Source organism: Panthera leo, chromosome E1 (assembly GCF_018350215.1).
Source record: "Panthera leo isolate Ple1 chromosome E1, P.leo_Ple1_pat1.1, whole genome shotgun sequence".
NCBI lineage: Eukaryota > Metazoa > Chordata > Mammalia > Carnivora > Felidae > Panthera > Panthera leo.
Window position 1 is genome coordinate 13,184,436 of NC_056692.1, and position 17,100 is coordinate 13,201,535.

The 17,100-nt window shown below is 39.1% G+C and overlaps 1 protein-coding gene across 3 annotated transcripts in view; it reads left to right on the forward strand.

Annotated features, from left to right (window-relative positions):
* The window catches only part of NCBP3 (nuclear cap binding subunit 3), a 32,344-nt gene extending 15,454 nt beyond the window's left edge, over window positions 1–16,890 (forward strand). Inside the window, exons 4-14 of one of the 3 annotated variants that reach the window (XM_042914523.1) lie at window positions 1,880–2,005; window positions 3,977–4,105; window positions 4,314–4,390; window positions 5,134–5,242; window positions 8,552–8,651; window positions 8,945–9,048; window positions 10,829–11,126; window positions 12,897–13,051; window positions 14,555–14,716; window positions 15,753–15,915; window positions 16,381–16,890. In XM_042914523.1, the coding sequence (XP_042770457.1) occupies window positions 1,880–2,005; window positions 3,977–4,105; window positions 4,314–4,390; window positions 5,134–5,242; window positions 8,552–8,651; window positions 8,945–9,048; window positions 10,829–11,126; window positions 12,897–13,051; window positions 14,555–14,716; window positions 15,753–15,915; window positions 16,381–16,489 (1,532 nt within the window). In that variant the 3' untranslated portion in view covers window positions 16,490–16,890. Of the gene's footprint in view, window positions 1–1,879; window positions 2,006–3,976; window positions 4,106–4,313; window positions 4,391–5,133; window positions 5,243–8,551; window positions 8,652–8,944; window positions 9,049–10,828; window positions 11,127–12,896; window positions 13,052–14,554; window positions 14,717–15,380; window positions 15,462–15,752 lie in introns of all 3 variants that reach the window. The other 2 variants (XM_042914525.1, XM_042914524.1) reach the window with 2 other exon arrangements.
* Window positions 16,891–17,100: the final 210 nt, after the last annotated feature.

Consider the following 17,100-nt stretch of genomic DNA (forward strand, 5'->3'; position numbering starts at 1 on the left):
TGGCTAATAGACATTTTAACAGTATTTGTTCTTCCAACTCATGAGCATGGAATGTCTTTCCATTTCTTTATGCCATCTTGAATTTCTTTCCTTAGTGTTTTACAGTTTTCAGAATACAGGTCTTTAGGTTCCTTCTTGACTATAGCCGTCAGCCTTTCTTCTTCCCCAGCAGTAACAGCTGTTATCAGTGTGAATTATACCAGCCTTTTTCTAGGTCTTTGTGTTCACAAATACATACCCTTAGAAAGTGTATGATGGTGTTTATATTTTAATTTTTTCATGTCGTCACATTGCAAGGCATACCTCGTTTCATCGCACTTCACTTTATTGCACTTTGCAGATGTTGCTCTTTTTTTTTTTTTTTTTTAAACAAATTAAAGGTTTGTAGCAACCCTGTGTCGAGCAGGTCTGTTGGTGCCATTTTTCCAATAGTGGTTTCTCACTTTGTATCTCTGTGTCACATTTTGATAATTCTTGCAATATTTCAAACTTTTTCATTATTATTGTATTTGTTTTGGTGATCCCTGATCAGTGATCTTGATGTTACTGTCGTAATTGTTTGGGGATGCCACGAACCACTCCCTTATAAGATGGAGAACTTTGGTAAGTGTTGTGTGTATTCTGAGTGCTCCACCAACTGGCTGGTCTCTTGTTTCTCTCCCTGTCCTTGAGTCCCCATTCCCTGAGACACAACAGTATTGAAATTAGGCCAATTAATGACCCTTACAATGGCCTCTAAGTGTCTAAGTGAAAGGAGGATCCACTTCCCTCACTTTCAATCAAAAGCTAGATGTGATTAAGCTTAGTGAGGAAGGCATGTCCAAAGCCAAGACAGGCCAAAACTAGAGCTCTTGTGCCAAACAGCCAAGTTGTGAATGCAAAGGAAAAGTTCTCAAAGAAATTAAAAGTACTACTCCAGGGAACACACAAATGATAAGTGAAACAGCCTTATTGCTGATATGGAGAGAGTTTTGTGGTCTGCATAGAAGATCAAACCAGCCTATTCCCTTAAGCCAAGGCCTAATCCAGAGCAAGGAAGGCCCTGACTCTCTTCTATTCTGTGAAGCTGAGAGAGGTGAGGAAACTGCAGAAGAAAAGTTCGAAGGCAGCAGCGGTTGGGTCATGAGGTTTAAGGAAAGAAGCCATCCAATTCTGTAATCTAAAAGCACAAAGTGAAGCAGCAAGCATGTAGAAGCTGCAGCAGATAATCCAGAAGATCTAGCTAAGATAATTAATGAAGGTGACTACACCAAACAATAGATGGGCCATGAAAGCTGGTGTATTCTTTTAATGTGCATTTTCCTGATCATTAGTGAGATCAACCTTTTTATATGTTTATTGACCACTTATATTTCCTTTTGTGTGAAATGTCTGTTCATGTCCATGTTTATCTTGGGCTGTCATTTTATTATTGTTTGTAAGATTTCTTTAGTTTGATACTTTGCTTTATATTCAGAGGCAACATCTCTTTGGAATTGTCTTTATTATTGCACATCTCTCTTTGACAAGCATTTAAAAATTATAGAATCAGCTTGTCAAGTTCAAGGAGTAATCCTGCTGAATTTGGTATTGCTTTAATTATTACAGGTTAATCTGGGGAGCGGTATCATGTATTTTACCAACACCATTTGTTTCATCTTTTTCAGCCTAATATGCCTGTTCTGAATTAGATCATTTGTTTAATGCTCTTGCTTTGTGATAAAAATTAAAATAGTTTACCTTTCTGTCATATTTCCTTTCTTTTGAAATAATTGTCATCTCTTTTAACATATTTCTTTTCTAAATATATGTTATCTGAACTGTCATAAATGACTACTTGTGGGATGTACAATAGTGGGTGGGAAAATTCTATCATCTCTTTTGTGTCTTGTTTTTCTAGCAATCCCCAAAGTGAGATTGGAGACAATCTACATTTGCGGAGTAGATGAGATGAGTACCCAGGATATCTTTTCCTATTTTAAAGAATATCCTCCAGCTCACATTGAATGGTTGGATGATACCTCCTGTAAGTACATGCAAGTTTTTTTTTGAATATGCTTTTGTTTATGATTTTAGGAGTTCTTGCCATGTCAGATGGTGAATGATTATGGTTCAGACTACTTGCTGGCATCTAAGTCATATGTACATGACCGAGGCCTCCTTAACTCCCACAATTTCCCAATAAAAGGGTGGATCCAACTGTATAGACTTGGGCTGTGTGTTCAGGGCTTTAGCTTTTGTCAGTGCACCTTCCCATGTAGCTACTCACATGTCTGGTTCTGCCTTAGTATCTGAGCTAGAACTGAACCAGAACCTTCTGACACTGTATCAGACCTCTCACCCGTACTTGCTTTGGAACTTCACCTGCTTGCTCTAACTTGTGAACTAGCTGTAATTTTTACTTGCTTGCCCACTCCAAGCCTGGCAGGACCTGTGGTAACCACTCTGCCAGCTTCTTGTCTTAACTCACTTCTAGTCTGGCTTTACTTAACTATCAGCTTGCTGATCTGCTAGGTTGTACCCTGGATAGCTGCCTGGGTTTCCCAGCTGCTTTCTTTAGAAGATGTTGATTCAGGGGCACCTGGGTGGCTCAGTTGGTTGAGTGTCTGACTTTGGCTCAGGTCATGATCTCCCAGTTTTGGGATCAAACCCCACATTGAGCTCACCGCTATCAGCACAGAGCCTGCTTCGGATCCTCTGTGCCCCTCTCTCTCTCTCCAAAATAAATAAAACATTAAAAAAAAAAAAAAAAAGCTTTTAAAGATGTTGATTCAGTGTTTTCATTGAAAGAAGAAACATGATTGAAGAGTTTTCTCCATTTTTCCGTTTGCTTAACTTACACCATCTAAATAAAAGGTTGACACACCTTTTTTTATAAAGGGCTAGACAGTAAATATTTTAGGTTTTGTAGGCCATACAGTCTTTGTTTTGTTGTGTTGGTTCAGCTCTGCTATTGTAGCATGAAAGCAGCCATAGACAATATGTTATTGAACGAGCCTGGCTGTTTTCCATAGAAATTTTTTTTTACAAAAACATGGGGGATGTATACTTTATTTTACATTAATTATACCTATATAAAGCTGGTACTAATACAAATAAATAAATGAACGGGTGGTGGACTGGATTTGGCCTACAGGTTGTAGTTTGCTAACTCCTGATCTAAGTCACTAAAACTATAGCTAAGGGATATTAGAGTTGGAGGGACCCTTATTAGATTTACACAGTTTTGCTAACTCATGTTGTACATCAGAACTGAAAAACAGAGAAGGGAAATTGTTTACCCAAGGCCACATGGCATATTTATAACAAAAGTGAGAAAGAATCTGTAGCCTTTCATTTCCCAAACTGAGATGTAAGTAAGATGTAAGGGTAACTTTAGTTTGAGAAATGCTGTTTTAAACAAAATTAAACAGATTTCTTTTCTACAAGACTTTTCAACACCTTTTTCTTGCTAAATTCTCTTGCTTAAAGAAGCAGATTAAAGTAGTTGCTACAAAGCCAAGTGACTGTCATGCCTCCATTGTATATTCTGTGGATGCCATCATCACTCATACTTTACAGTGGGAAACAGTCATTCAGCACATTTGAGTGATAAGGAACAGCAGATGGCTTCCCTGTAGGGGACAGTAGTATGAAGGATAATCCAAATTTGTTTTGATGTTATCATCTTGTCGTCATCATCATCATCATCATCATCAGAACTGCTAACACTACGTAACACTCGCTGAGCCAGGCAGGTTTAATACACAGAACCCATTTTCATCGAATACTTGACAGTTATTTTGTGGAACCCCATTTGGGAATGCAGCTATAGGCTGATTTTATCAAGGAGGTTTTACTACCACTTTCTGTACTTCTTTCATTAGTTGGTTTGTACATTTACTGATGCTGATCTGTAGCTAGATGAGGCCATAGCAAGGAACATGTTGCAGTCTTTGTTTTTAAAAAACTTACCATTTAGATGCGATGTCAGGTTTTATTTTACATTTTGTTTCAGGTAATGTTGTCTGGCTGGATGAAATGACAGCCACACGAGCCCTTATCAATATGAGCTCTTTGCCAGCCCTGGATAAGATAAGAAGCAGGGATGCCAATGAGGACAGGTCATCTGAGAAAAGTAAAAAAGGTAACACAAAGGAGGGACTTTTGGGCTAAAAGTCCTGTTATTTACACAGTTAGTTTGGGTTTCTGTGCAGAGCATTATATAGCATTTCATTGTCAGTTGTTTCTAAAATAAGCTATGATAATCCAAAGAGGGAGAAAATCTTGAACTTTTAAATTACATGAGATGGAGTTATGTTAAGGTTCATCTTGTCGCTTGCATTATGTTTTAGACAAGCAGGAAGACAGTTCAGATGATGATGAGGCCGAAGAAGGAGAAGTTGAAGATGAGAACTCCAGTGATATAGAGGTTAGTAATAGGGCAAAGATATATTAAAGGTTTGAGTGCAAAAGGCTGTCTTTTTATATGACAGCAAAAGCTGTCTTTTTATATAAGTCTTAAAGACTTAGTGCGTTGCATTCTTCCTCTGGCTTTCACTTTTAGACCTTTGGAGGGTGCACCAGGTGCCTGGCCTTTCAGTTCATGTGGCTGTAATGAGTGATTCTTCTTGAGATCATAGAATTGTACTCATACTTCTGTATAAAAGAAAATGGTTTTATTGACAAATACTTTGAAGTGTTACTTGTCTAATCCGTAAAATTAAGAAGAAGCAAGTGATGGACTACTTCCTGATGGAGCATGTATTTTGTTGGAAATATCAAAGTGTATTCATTTAAAGAACATTTATTGAGTACCTGCTATATACCAAATTCTAGGTGCTATGGATATAGATCAAGCCAAAGTCCTTCCCCTGTTGGAACATACATTCTAGTGGAGAAGACAGAGAATGCACAGATACACAGATATGTAATATAATGTCAGGAAGTGAGGAGTGCTATGGAGGAAAGTAAAGAAGGGTGAGCAGATAGAGAATGATGGAGACTCTTAGAATGTTCAGGGAGAACATCTGACTTAGCAGTGCTTCAGAGGAACAGTGCTGTCATGCTTTGAGAATTGTTGAAGAATGCTTTCTCAATCAATGGTGACTTTGCTGTTGAATAAATATTAAAGAAGCTTTAATGTTTATATTGAAAATGCTCTTTTTTCTTAAGTTGGACACATTGTCTCAAGTAGAAGAAGAGTCTCTGCTAAGAAACGATCTTCGTCCAGCTAACAAACTTGCTAAAGGAAATAGGTTATTCATGAGATTTGCTACAAAAGGTAAATGTGATTCTTGGCATTGATTTTTAGTTTTAATCAAAGTCATTTATTTTTCAGTGACATCCTTCTCTTTTGAATAGGAAGTTCGGTCAAGTAATCTCAAAGTCCATTCAAACTGTATAATATTCTGTACTTGTAAAATGATGGCTTGCTGCCTAAGTTAAATTTCAGACTTTGAAAGTGAATGTTAGCTATTTGTATACTTTTGTGATTTTTGCCTAAAGGAAGTTATTTTCTGTTAAAGCTACTTTGCCCTCTGTGTTTTTCAGCCAAATTATCATCTGAACTATGAAAACATTTTTTTTAAGTTTCTATTTATTTTTGAGAGAGAAAGAGAGTGAGCAGGGGAGAGGCAGAAAGAGAGGGAAAGAGAATCCCAAGCAGGCTCCATGCTGTCAGTGCAGAGCCCAATGTAGGGCTTGAACTCATGAACCATGAGATCATGCATGACCTGAGCCAAAATGAAGAGTCGGATGCTTAACTGACTGAGCCACCCAGGCGTCCCTGAAAACATTATCTATCTATCTATCTATCTATCTATCTATCTATCTATCTATCTATTTATTTTTTAAGGTTTATTCATTTCTCAGAGACAGAGACAGGGCGTGAGTGAGTGAGGGGCAGAGAGAGAGGGAGACACAGAATCTGAAGCCGGCTCCAGGCTCCGAGCTGTCAGCACAGAGCCCGATGTGGGGCTGGAACTCATGAACTGTGAGATCATGACCTGAGATGGAGTTGGAGGTTTAACCAACTGAGCCACCCAGGCGCCCCCCTGAAAACATTTTTAAATTATACTTTTAAATTTATCACAGCAGTGTCCTCCTGGACATTGCTAATAGTGCCATTCAGCTCTAATTCTCTAAGGAGTCCAATTAAAAGCCTCGTAAATTTTTTAATGTTTTTATTTATTTTTGAGAGAGAGAAAGAGAGTGTGCATGTGAGCATGTGGGGGCGAGGGGTAGAGAGAGGAAGATGGAGGATCCAAAGCGGGCTCTGCATGGACAGCCGAGAACCTGATGTGGGACTCGAACTCACCAACTGCAAGATCATGACCTCAGCCGAAGTTAGGTGCTTAACCAACTAAGCCACTCAGTCACGCCAAGCCTTTTAAGTTTGCAAGTCTCTTTATGCACAGTGATTTTGGTGTACATTAAAATATGTAAGAATTTTGAATATGAAGTACTCTGGTTTGTTTTTCTTGACTGAGACATATTTTAAGAGTATAGGCTTGGAGTGCCTGGGTGGCTCAGTCAGTTAAGAATCCGACTCTTGATCTCACCTCAGGTCTTGATCTCAGGGTCGTGAGTTCAAGCCCCATGTTGGGCTCTGCACTGGACATGGAGCCTAGTTTAAAAAAAAAAAAAAAAATGGGGCACCTGGGTGGCTCAGTTGGTTAAGCATCCGACTTCGGCTCAGGTCATGATCTCACGGTTTGTGGGTTTGAGCCCCGCATCGGGCTCTGTGCTGACAGCTCAGAGCCTGGAGCTTGCTTCTGATTCTGTGTCTCCCTCTCTCTCTGCCCCTCCCCTGCTCACGCTGTCTCTGTCTGTCTCTGAAAAAAAAAAAATAAATGTAAAAACAAAAAAATTAAAAAAAAAAGTATTGGCTCATTATTTTATCGACTCTGCCTCAGTGTTGATTTGTCTGTTACCTCCTCATGATTAAATCAGGTTGTGCGTGTTCGCAAGAGTACCACGGAAGTGCTGCTGTTATCATTTTCAGTGCATCGTGTCAGGAGGCACATGATATTTATTTGTCCCATTTCTGGAGGTGTTAACTTTTCTCACTTGGTTAAAGTAATGATTGTCAGGTTTCTCCTGTTTTTCCATTTGTAAATCTAAAATTTGTAGGGAGGTACTTTGAGATTATGTGAACTTCTTTCTGCTCGTCATACTTCCAATTATCACCCATTGAGGACTTTTTAATTCTACATTTCTTTATGAGTTGGCATTCTGCTACAAGGAAGAACTTTCTTTTTGTACCCATTTGTTTATTTACTTACATCAGTTAGACTCATGAGTCTTATTCAGTGGTTTATCATTCATTCGTATCATTTGTTTGATTTACAAATGTTCTTGAATTGGGCCAGAGGAGTCCCTTCAAGTTACATTATTTTGACATGCCTCCATGATTCTTTGAGCAATTTCTTACTTTGTGGCCCAGTGAAACATGTTGTTTTCCCAGACTCAACTTGTACTTTTCCTGTCCCAGATCTGGAATCAGCCATTTCTCCAAGGAGCTGGTGGGCATGTCTTTCTGAAGGGTGTACATACTAGCTTGTGCCACTGTTTACTTGTAGTACTGGATGGATACATTCGCACTGGTTTTCATCCTTTGCAGTCAGTGAGTGCCCTAGGAGCCATCAGAGATGTTTATGTTATGAAAGTTATGTTATGTTATGTTTATGGTAAAAACATCAGAAATGTTTATGTTATGAAAGCCATCAGAGATGTTTATGTTATGAAAGATCACTGCCCACTTTTTCTTTCTGTTAACTGGCATTTTAACTTGACAGAAGTGATCTTTTCTGTGTTCATTTGAGTGGCTTATTGGAGTGCATTCTAGATAAATGGTGCTAGGCTATTTTCTTTAAGCCATTTTGAGGAACATAACAATAAATTAGAAAAACTGGTTTACCAAATATATGGAATTATGTATAATCTGTTTCTTTAATACTTAGATTCTGTGTTATGGTGTTGTCATTCAGAAACAAATACCTTTCAGGGGACCAGTAAAAAAGCTACCTCATCTAGAAAGCCTTTTAGTTTTTGAACAGCTCTAGTGACTGAAGTTCTCCTATGCTTCTTGGAACCTTGTATGCTGTGTTGTTGTTTTTAATAGTATTTTCTCTGTGAGGTCAGTCAGCTCCTTAACAACAGCTTAACCTCATTCATCTCTGTTTTTTGCCCCACCCCCTGAACACTGCAGTGCTTTTATAGGCACTGAGAGTGAATGTTTGTAGTGCATCTTTCCCTTTTATTGGCAAATTGTGCTGATGTGATCCCAGCTACAGAAAACATTTTTTTTACCTTTATTTATTTTTGAGAGAGAGAGAGCAAGTGCGAGCGAGCGGGGGAAGGGGTGGAAGAGGGAGACACAGAATCCAAAGCAGGCTCCAGGCTCTGAGCTGTTAGCATAGAGCCAGACGTGGAGCCCGAACTCACAAACCGTGAGATCATGACCTGAGCCGAAGTCAGACGCTCAACCAACTGAGCCACCCAGGCTCCCCGGCAGACATTTTTTTAAACCATTCAACATTGTCTTCACACCAGTGGGAAATCCTGGGTAACTGTTGTAATTAATTTTTAGATGACAAAAAGGAACTTGGAGCAGCCAGAAGAAGTCAGTATTACATGAAATACGGGAATCCAAATTACGGAGGCATGAAAGGAATTCTTAGTAATTCTTGGTGAGTCCAAAACTTTAAAATACAGTAGTTTAAATAGTACTTAAGGTTTCCTTAATCCTTCAGTTGGTCTTCTGCAGTGCAGTGTCAGTGCCATGTGTGGACTTGAAGGAAGACAAGAAGGAGTCAGGATTCTTAACTGTGGTAAATGGTATGAAAGGCTGAGTTACAGTTTCATGTAAAATGTCTCTGTTTCAGTACCTAACATTTCATCAGTGTATAGTTGAATTCAATTAGTGGATTTCAGAGTCCTTCTTGTTGGTTTTTGATCATGTGCTTATTTTGGAACGTTGCAGGAAGCGAAGGTATCATTCCCGTCGCATTCAGCGGGATGTGATCAAGAAGAGAGCCCTGATTGGGGATGACGTTGGCTTGACGTCCTATAAACACCGACATTCCGGTAGTTGCCTGCTCAGCTCTTGGGTAGACACATGTTTGGCTCCCGAAATCATATTCTTATTCTTAATACAGTCTTTTAAGGTTCCAAACTTTATCATCCTCTCTTCCTTGCCCTCACCCTCTGCCAACATATAGGAAAGTAAGTCAAGTCACAATTAATTTTAAATTGCCCATACAAAAGAGGTCAAATGATTTTATGAAAGCTGTTCTAACAAAAAAAGGCCAAATGTGACATAGGAAAAAGTGAAAATTTTTTGTAAGAATCTAATTTTTCTACTATTAATATCAAAAGCTGAATGAAAAAAATTTATCAGATGACTTGATTTTATTTTTTTGTCTGATGATGAAAATAGGCTGCTGTGTCTGGTGTTTTATGCTTATTGGCTCATGCACACGAATGCCTCAGCTAAATGAGATATCATGACCTGGGTTTCATTTCGTTTGTTCGTTTGTTCCTTCCTTTCTTTCTTTGGTGCTTATTATAGAAGAACCATTTTCATTATGTTTTATAAAGATTTGTTTTTATTTTGAATCTAAAGATGTGAAATCTTCTACATGCTTTGAGAACTAAGTTAGCATACAAACATGGGATAACATGCATACATGTTTATCATTGTGACAGGGACAAGGAGAGGTGAAGTCTATCGTTTTTATTTTATGTGTATATCCAAAATTGTATATTTGAAATCTGCATCTTAAAAATGCACATACTTTTCTATTACACAGTTATAGGCTTCTAATTTCAGTTACTCTAAGATATTTTTATAATCTTTATGTATATATTACTAAAGAAATTAAAAAGCAAATTGCCCATAATTCTAGCACTCTAATATAACAACTGATTTAATTTTACATTTTTCCTATTTGTCTCTTCATAATAAATATAATCGCTACGAACATATATTTTATAGTCCTCCACTTATGAGCATCTTCTCATGAACTTTGAAGTTAGAATTCATTTTCATTGTTCACAGTGGTTATGTGCTATAAAGTCACTGTGACAATTGATATAGTGAATACTAAACCATTCAGAGACTCTGGTCACACCATTTCCATCAGCTGATCAATATATAACCTTGTCTGATGTGTGTTTCTGTTTAAAGACATTTAATACATATTATTGATTCATTAACATTGGGCTCACAGCCAACAGCACTTTAACTCATGCTTGAACAAAGCTTATTTAACACGTATTTTCTCTATAAGGCATATCACAGCTTTCTTGAGCTTAGAAACACTAGACAGCTTTGGAACTACACTTGGAAGCCCTTTTCAACAGTGAAATCACCAACAAAAGCCTCAAAAATATGAAAAACATGACACTTAATAGTCTGCAAAAAGGATACTTGTGTATAGTATGAGACCTGAACCATGAAGGCAGAGTGTTGCCTCGTTTGACCTCAGCTGGGAATATGCCTGTCTGGTTTTTTTGCCATTCTGCATGTGTCCACAAATGATCATGAAAGCACTGTGAGTGTGGATTTTGGAGTTACAAATAAATTTGGCAGATTTGCAAATATAGAACTCATGAATAACGACAGTCGACTAGATTGTAGGTAATTTTATAATATCCGTCAGCTTGCTAGATCATACTTTACCTAGCCATTTTTCTGTTGTAGATATCGGAATGGCAACTGGGTTGGCACTAATGTAGATAATGCTCCAGTAAGATCTCAGGCGTGGGAACCCCACCTTTTTAAAAAAGGCCACCAGTGTAGAGCAGAAAATCAGATTTGTTAGTTTTAATACTTTTCCTAATGTTTCTTGGTTAAATTTCTTAGGACTAGTAAATGTTCCGGAGGAACCCATTGAAGAGGAGGAAGAGGAGGAGGAGGAGGAGGAGGAAGACCAGGACATGGATGCAGATGACAGAGTGGTGGTAGAGTACCACGAGGAGCTCCCAGCTCTCAAGCAGACCCGGGAGCGGAGCACATCGAGGCAGTCCAGTGCAAGCAGTTCAGACTCCGATGAAATGGACTATGATCTAGAACTGAAAATGATTTCCACTCCTTCACCAAAGAAAAGCATGAAAATGACCATGTACGCTGATGAAGTGGAATCTCAGTTGAAAAATATTAGGTAAAAGCCTTTTCTTTTTTTTTTTTTTTTTTTTTTAACGTTTTATTTATTTTTGAGACAGAGAGAGACACAGCATGAACGGGGGAGGGGCAGAGAGAGAGGGAGACACAGAATCGGAAGCAAGCTCCAGGCTCTGAGCCATCAGCCCAGAGCCCGACGCGGGGCTCGAACTCACAGACTGCGAGATCGTGACCTAGCTGAAGTCAGACGCTTAACCGACTGAGCCACCCAGGCGCCCCAAAGCCTTTTCTTTTTATCAATGCGAGCTTTTAATTTGATTTTTTTAATTAAAAATTTTTTTTTATGTTTATTTATTTTTGAGAGAGAGAAGGAGGGGCAGAGAGAGAGGGAGACAGAGGATCTGAGACAGGCTCTGCACTGATAGCACAGAGACTGATGTGGGGCTCGAACTCACAAACCGCGAGATCATGACCTGAGCTGAAGTCAGACACTCAGCTGACTGAGCCATTCGCTTTTAATTTGATTTTAAATACTAATTCCTAACTTCCTCTTAGCTCCTCTTAATTTTATAGTCACTTTTATCTGTTCTAATTTCAGTCTTATGAAGAATTTGAATAAAAGCATCGATTTGTTTCTTTAAATACACAATTGATTCCTTGTTATAAAAATGTTAGTATATTAAGTGAAAATCACCCATGGTTTCAATCTCTCCTAAAATAGCGACTAAGCAATTGAATGAATAATTTTATGTGTATACATAACACACGGAGAAATATATTTCTTCAAAAATGAAGTTGGATTTATATTGTTTTACAGGTGCTTTTTCCATTTCATATATTATATATACACCTCTGTTATTTTTCACCCAGATGTAGTCCATTGTTTGAAAGGAGCATGATTTATTTAACCGGTCCCTTATTGATGGACATTTAGGTTTCTATTTTCTTACTGTTGCACTAATTAAATTTCTTGAATTCCAGTTATTGTACAAAACAATATGTGTGTTTAAAAATGTGGTGTTGCTAAATATCTTTCCAGAAGGGTTTTACTCACTTTATAACCTATTACTTATATACTTGCCAAACTTATCACTCTTTACTTTTTGCTAATTTTGTGGGCCAAAAAAAAAAAAAAAAAAAAAATTTATTTTAATGTGTATTTCTTTGATGACTAGTGGGGATGAGCAGATTCCTGAGGGCAGATGTACAGCTCAAAGGGTTGGTTGGGGTCTAGAGTTGCTCTCCCTAAGTGTACTTGGTGGTGTGTTTGGGGAAAGGAAAAACAGTTCAATCTGGTTTGTTTGTATGACTTTGTTCACATCCTTATTTTTAGTTTTTAGAGAACTTTCCAGTGTTGAATGCTGTCAGAATAATGCTGGTGCATGGTAGCAGATGTCTTTGACAGAGAAGTCTGCTCTTTAAAGAAAGAGATTATAGATCCTCTTGTATCTTGACTACTGTGAAATCACAGCCTGCATGAACAGAGATCCCTGAGCGCTTTGCAGGCCTTACTTAATGTTTGTCTCAGAAGGGAGGGAACTTGTAATTATACATTCTGTGATAGTTTACAGGTATCATTTGTGGAAACCACCCTGGAAAACTCAGGAACCTATTTGCCCTGACTAGTCTCTCTGTAGCAAGCTGATCATGATTTTTATAAGCAAATAATTATTGGTGTATGGTATTTGTGAGTGAATATTTGGTATATTAAATTGGGTATCTTAAGTTTTCTCCAAAGTATATGAGATTGTTGCATAGGCGTTGTCCCACAGTTGAAGTTGGTTAATTGTGCCTTTTTTTTTTTTTTAAGGAACTCCATGAGGGCAGATACTGTATCCACAAGCAATATCAAAAACCGAATCGGTAACAAGTTACCGACTGAGAAATTTGTAGATGTCCGACATCTGTTAGATGAAAAACGTCAGCACACACGTCCACGGCCACCAGGCAGCAATACTAAATCAGGTAGTATTCATTTGCATTTCTCAGCTTCATTCTGAGCTCCAGAAAGTGAATTCAGGCAGAGATAAGTCCTTGGTTAAAACATTGCCATTAGTGAACTGATTTAGTTATCCTGCTTCATCACTTCTAAATTTTTGGTTAGGCATTGGAACCTTAAGACATGGAACATAATCATACTTTTACAATACTGGCTTTCAATATTTTTGTCCCAAACAATTATTTTGCTCTGAATGTCATTGATATACTTCATACATAAGGATAATAGAAATTGGGTTGTTGTGTAAATGGTTAAGAATTTGAACTAGATAGTATGTATGTGCAAATACACATAGAGTGGGTACTTGGGCATGCCTGCTGTGTGCCAGGGGTAGGTGCTGGGAGTGTTAGAATCTTTGGAGGGTCTGCCGAGTCATCCTAGGACTCAGATGTAGTAACGTGAGTGTGCATATTCAGGTAATCCCACCCCACAGCAGAGTGTAAGTATTCTCATAGGTCTGTAAGCAGTGGGCAGTGGGCACACGGAGGGAGGGAGTCTACTGAGGGAATTGTGGAAGGCTTCTCAGAGGAAGTGGCTTTAGTGCAAGGCCTTGGTAGCGGTGGTGTGGGATCTCAGTTGGCAAACCTAGTTTTTTGATGTGGGAGATAACCTAATCTTATATCTATTTTAGAAAGATAATTTTGTGGCCAGGTAGGGTAGGGTAGAGATTTAAATAAGTAACAAGGACCTGAACTAGATCAGGGAAAGTAGAGACGGAATGGATGAGAACATCAAACTTTGTGAAGATAGAAGACTCAGCATTGGGAAGAAGGGAGCAAAGGGAAAGGAGCCAAAGGGCTCAGCCCTGAGGAACCAGAAAGTTGGGAATGCTGCTCTGTGAGACAATTAGCAGGATGGGTAAAAACCCCAATGACTTGCGAATAAACCTATTGTTGCTGCTGCTGCTGCTGCTGCTGCTGCTGCTGCTGCTGCTGCGTATTGTTAGAGGGAACTCAACAGGACAGACTTCGGAGGGATGGGAGGGAGGAAAAGCAAATTTGATTTGGAATATCTTCTCTTGATCCTTTGGCTTTTAGCCATCTTGTTACATTTATTGTTAAATGTAATAAGTTTATTAAAAATTCCTTATATGTTCAAAGACTGGCTTCTGCCCTCAGGGAACTTATAGTATTGTTAGCTGAGATGTTTGGAAATTCTTTGGTATACTTGGTTCTACTAAAAGCAAAAAAACAAAAACAAAAAAACCAAACAGCTGATTCTGCCTCAGAAATTCCTTTCTGGAGCAGTCAGCTGAGAGGCTTTTTTTCCATTGAAAGCCCCTATGTCTGCACTTTCCTAGGGGAATCCAGACTGATTACACAGAAGAATTTTAGAAGCTTGATTTTGTCAGGCTCTTTGTCCTCCTTTGGGGAGATTTGGCACTAGGTCCTGTCGAGATCTCAGGTTGACAGTATGAATAACAAAGCACACAAGCTTGGTCACAGTAATACTTTTTTTTCTTCTTCTAGATATACGCCAGCGGTTAGGAAAAAGACCATATTCTCCAGAAAAGGCTTTTAGTAGTAACCCAGTCTTTCGGAGAGAGCCTTTTTCTGATGTACATAGTAGACTGGGTGTTCCCAGGCAAGATGTTAAAGGCCTCTACTCTGATACTCGGGAGAAGAAATCAGGTTGGTAACACTTAAAACTGAAGGAGATAGGAATTGGGTAAGAGCAGACTATAGCATAGAAATACTTTTTTAGTTGAAGGCAGGAAATAGCATATGTCAAAATTAAATTATTTTTCCTCTTCTGTTATAGTCATTGTCATAATTGTAATAATAACAGTATAGGAAATGTAGAAAATAGAAAAAAACAAAACCAGCCTTGGTTCTTTCTGTTTAGCACAAATACTTTTTAGTCTTAAGTCTCCATTAAAGTCTTTGTCCATATACATAACCTGCTTTCTTCATTTTATTGTGATCATTTTTCCACATTGTTAAGTTCTTTTTTTTTTTTTTTTTTAATATTTTTAATGTTCATTTTTGAGAGAGAGCGTGAGCAGGGGAGGGACAGAGAGAGGGGGACAGCTGTGCTGACAGCAGAGAGCCTGATGCGGGGCTGGAACTCATGAACCGTGAGATCACGACCTGAGCCGAAGTCAGAGGCTTAACTGACCGAGCCACCCCGGTGCCCCACATGTTGTTAAAATTCTTTATAAATAAAATGTTTAATTGCCTTATAGTATGCTATGAAATTCTAAACGCATATTTCTCTATTGTGAGATATTAATAAAGTATATTTTAAAAATGAATAGATATTGGGCCAAATCTCTGAAAGTTTACAGTGTAGCAGGTCCCTCACTTTGCAGAATTTATAGCTGGGAATGATCTGGGAATGGCCCGCTCCCGGCAGAATGAAGCTCTACACTGAATGGTGAGTCTCACCAGGGAGGGGAGATGTAGCATAAGTAGCCTTGCAGGTGATTCTGATACGCATATGGGAGGCACATGTCCCTAGCTGTGAGAGTCTCCCATTGGGTCCAGATCCCTCACTTTGCAGGCAGGGGACTATAGCCAGGGAAAGGAGATAACCTTCCCAGCACTGCACAAAGGTTCCAAGAGCCACAGACCCCCTCCCCCGTGTTTCTTGCACATTAGGTTGTTGGCAGTGCCCCTGCTTCTCAGCATTGACCACCAAAACTGAAATGCCTTCTCACCCAAACAGGTAGTTTATGGACTCGCTTAGGATCTGCACCCAAGACCAAAGAAAAGAACACGAAGAAGGTGGATCACAGAACACCGGGCACTGAGGAAGACGACTCTGAGCTGCAAAGGGCATGGGGGGCTCTGATAAAGGAGAAAGAACAGTCTCGCCAAAAGAAGAGCCGGTTAGATAACTTACCATCTCTCCAGATTGAAGTTAGTCGGGAAAGCAGCTCTGGTTCAGAGGCAGAGTCCTGATGCCCTTGGGGCCAATGGCAGCTGCCCTAAAGTCTGACATTCTCGTGCAGGGTGGGGTGCACAGTAGGAACCTTCCCTCCCTCCCCCTGCAGGAGTTGGCACCTCTCCTGCTCTTACACAGTCACCCTCAGCTCTTGCTACTTCAGCAAGACATATTAAGAATGTGACGTGTTTTGAAGGGCATCTATCTTTTGCTGCAGAGTTAGAGTTCTGGGCCCTCAACTTTTTTCCCACTATCCCACAAGCTTTACCCTTTGAGGAAAGGCAGCCCTCCAGATTTTGTAGACGTTTTTCTTAATATTTTTAACATTGTGTCTTTTAAAGAAATGTTTTACACAGTTCATCCAAAGAGCAGAGAACTGAACTTCTCACTATTGCCTTGGCCCTGACAGCTGTTACCAGCACCCTTTTCCCAAGAAAAGTCAATTCCCAGGTGCTTATTGGACAGCCTTCGAGGGGGAAGATGAGGGAAGCTGCCAGCTCACCCTTCCAGGACCCTAGTGTCGGGGCCGAATCTCATGGACCTGACTACAGAGGTGCACCAGTGCCGCCCAGGTAGATAAGAGATGCAGCGTCGATCGTGCTTCCATTCCTTCCTGGGGATTTCTGTTAGGGGCCTCTTCGTAGCAATCAGCTTGAAGTGAAGATCAAGTTCAGTGCTGTGGGATTTTTAGGAACAAAAAACTGTGACTTCTGGATTTGGGGTGGACTTTTGTGCTAGGGGTGGGGTCATGGGTTAATGTTGAACAATTTTTAAGTCTGTATTATGTTTAAAAATATTAATGATTTAAAAGTTAAAATTTTTAATTTTTATATGTGAAAATACTTCCTGTTGGCTACAAGGGAAGCTCAAGTGGTGTCTTATGTGTGCTGTTAAATATATATTATATACTTTGGAAGAAGGCAAAGAGAGGAGTCTCATTATTTTTAAATGATCCTAATTGTATAGTCTGTCTGTTGTATATAGAATTCAACTTGTTTTTTGGCCACTGTAGGAAAAAAAAATCCATCCATCAGAGATGGGGTCCTGTTGTTTATTATCACTTCAGAAGTGATACGTTGGTATTTATTCTATTTCCAAGTTCTGGCACCTGAAGTTATCTTTAAAACTG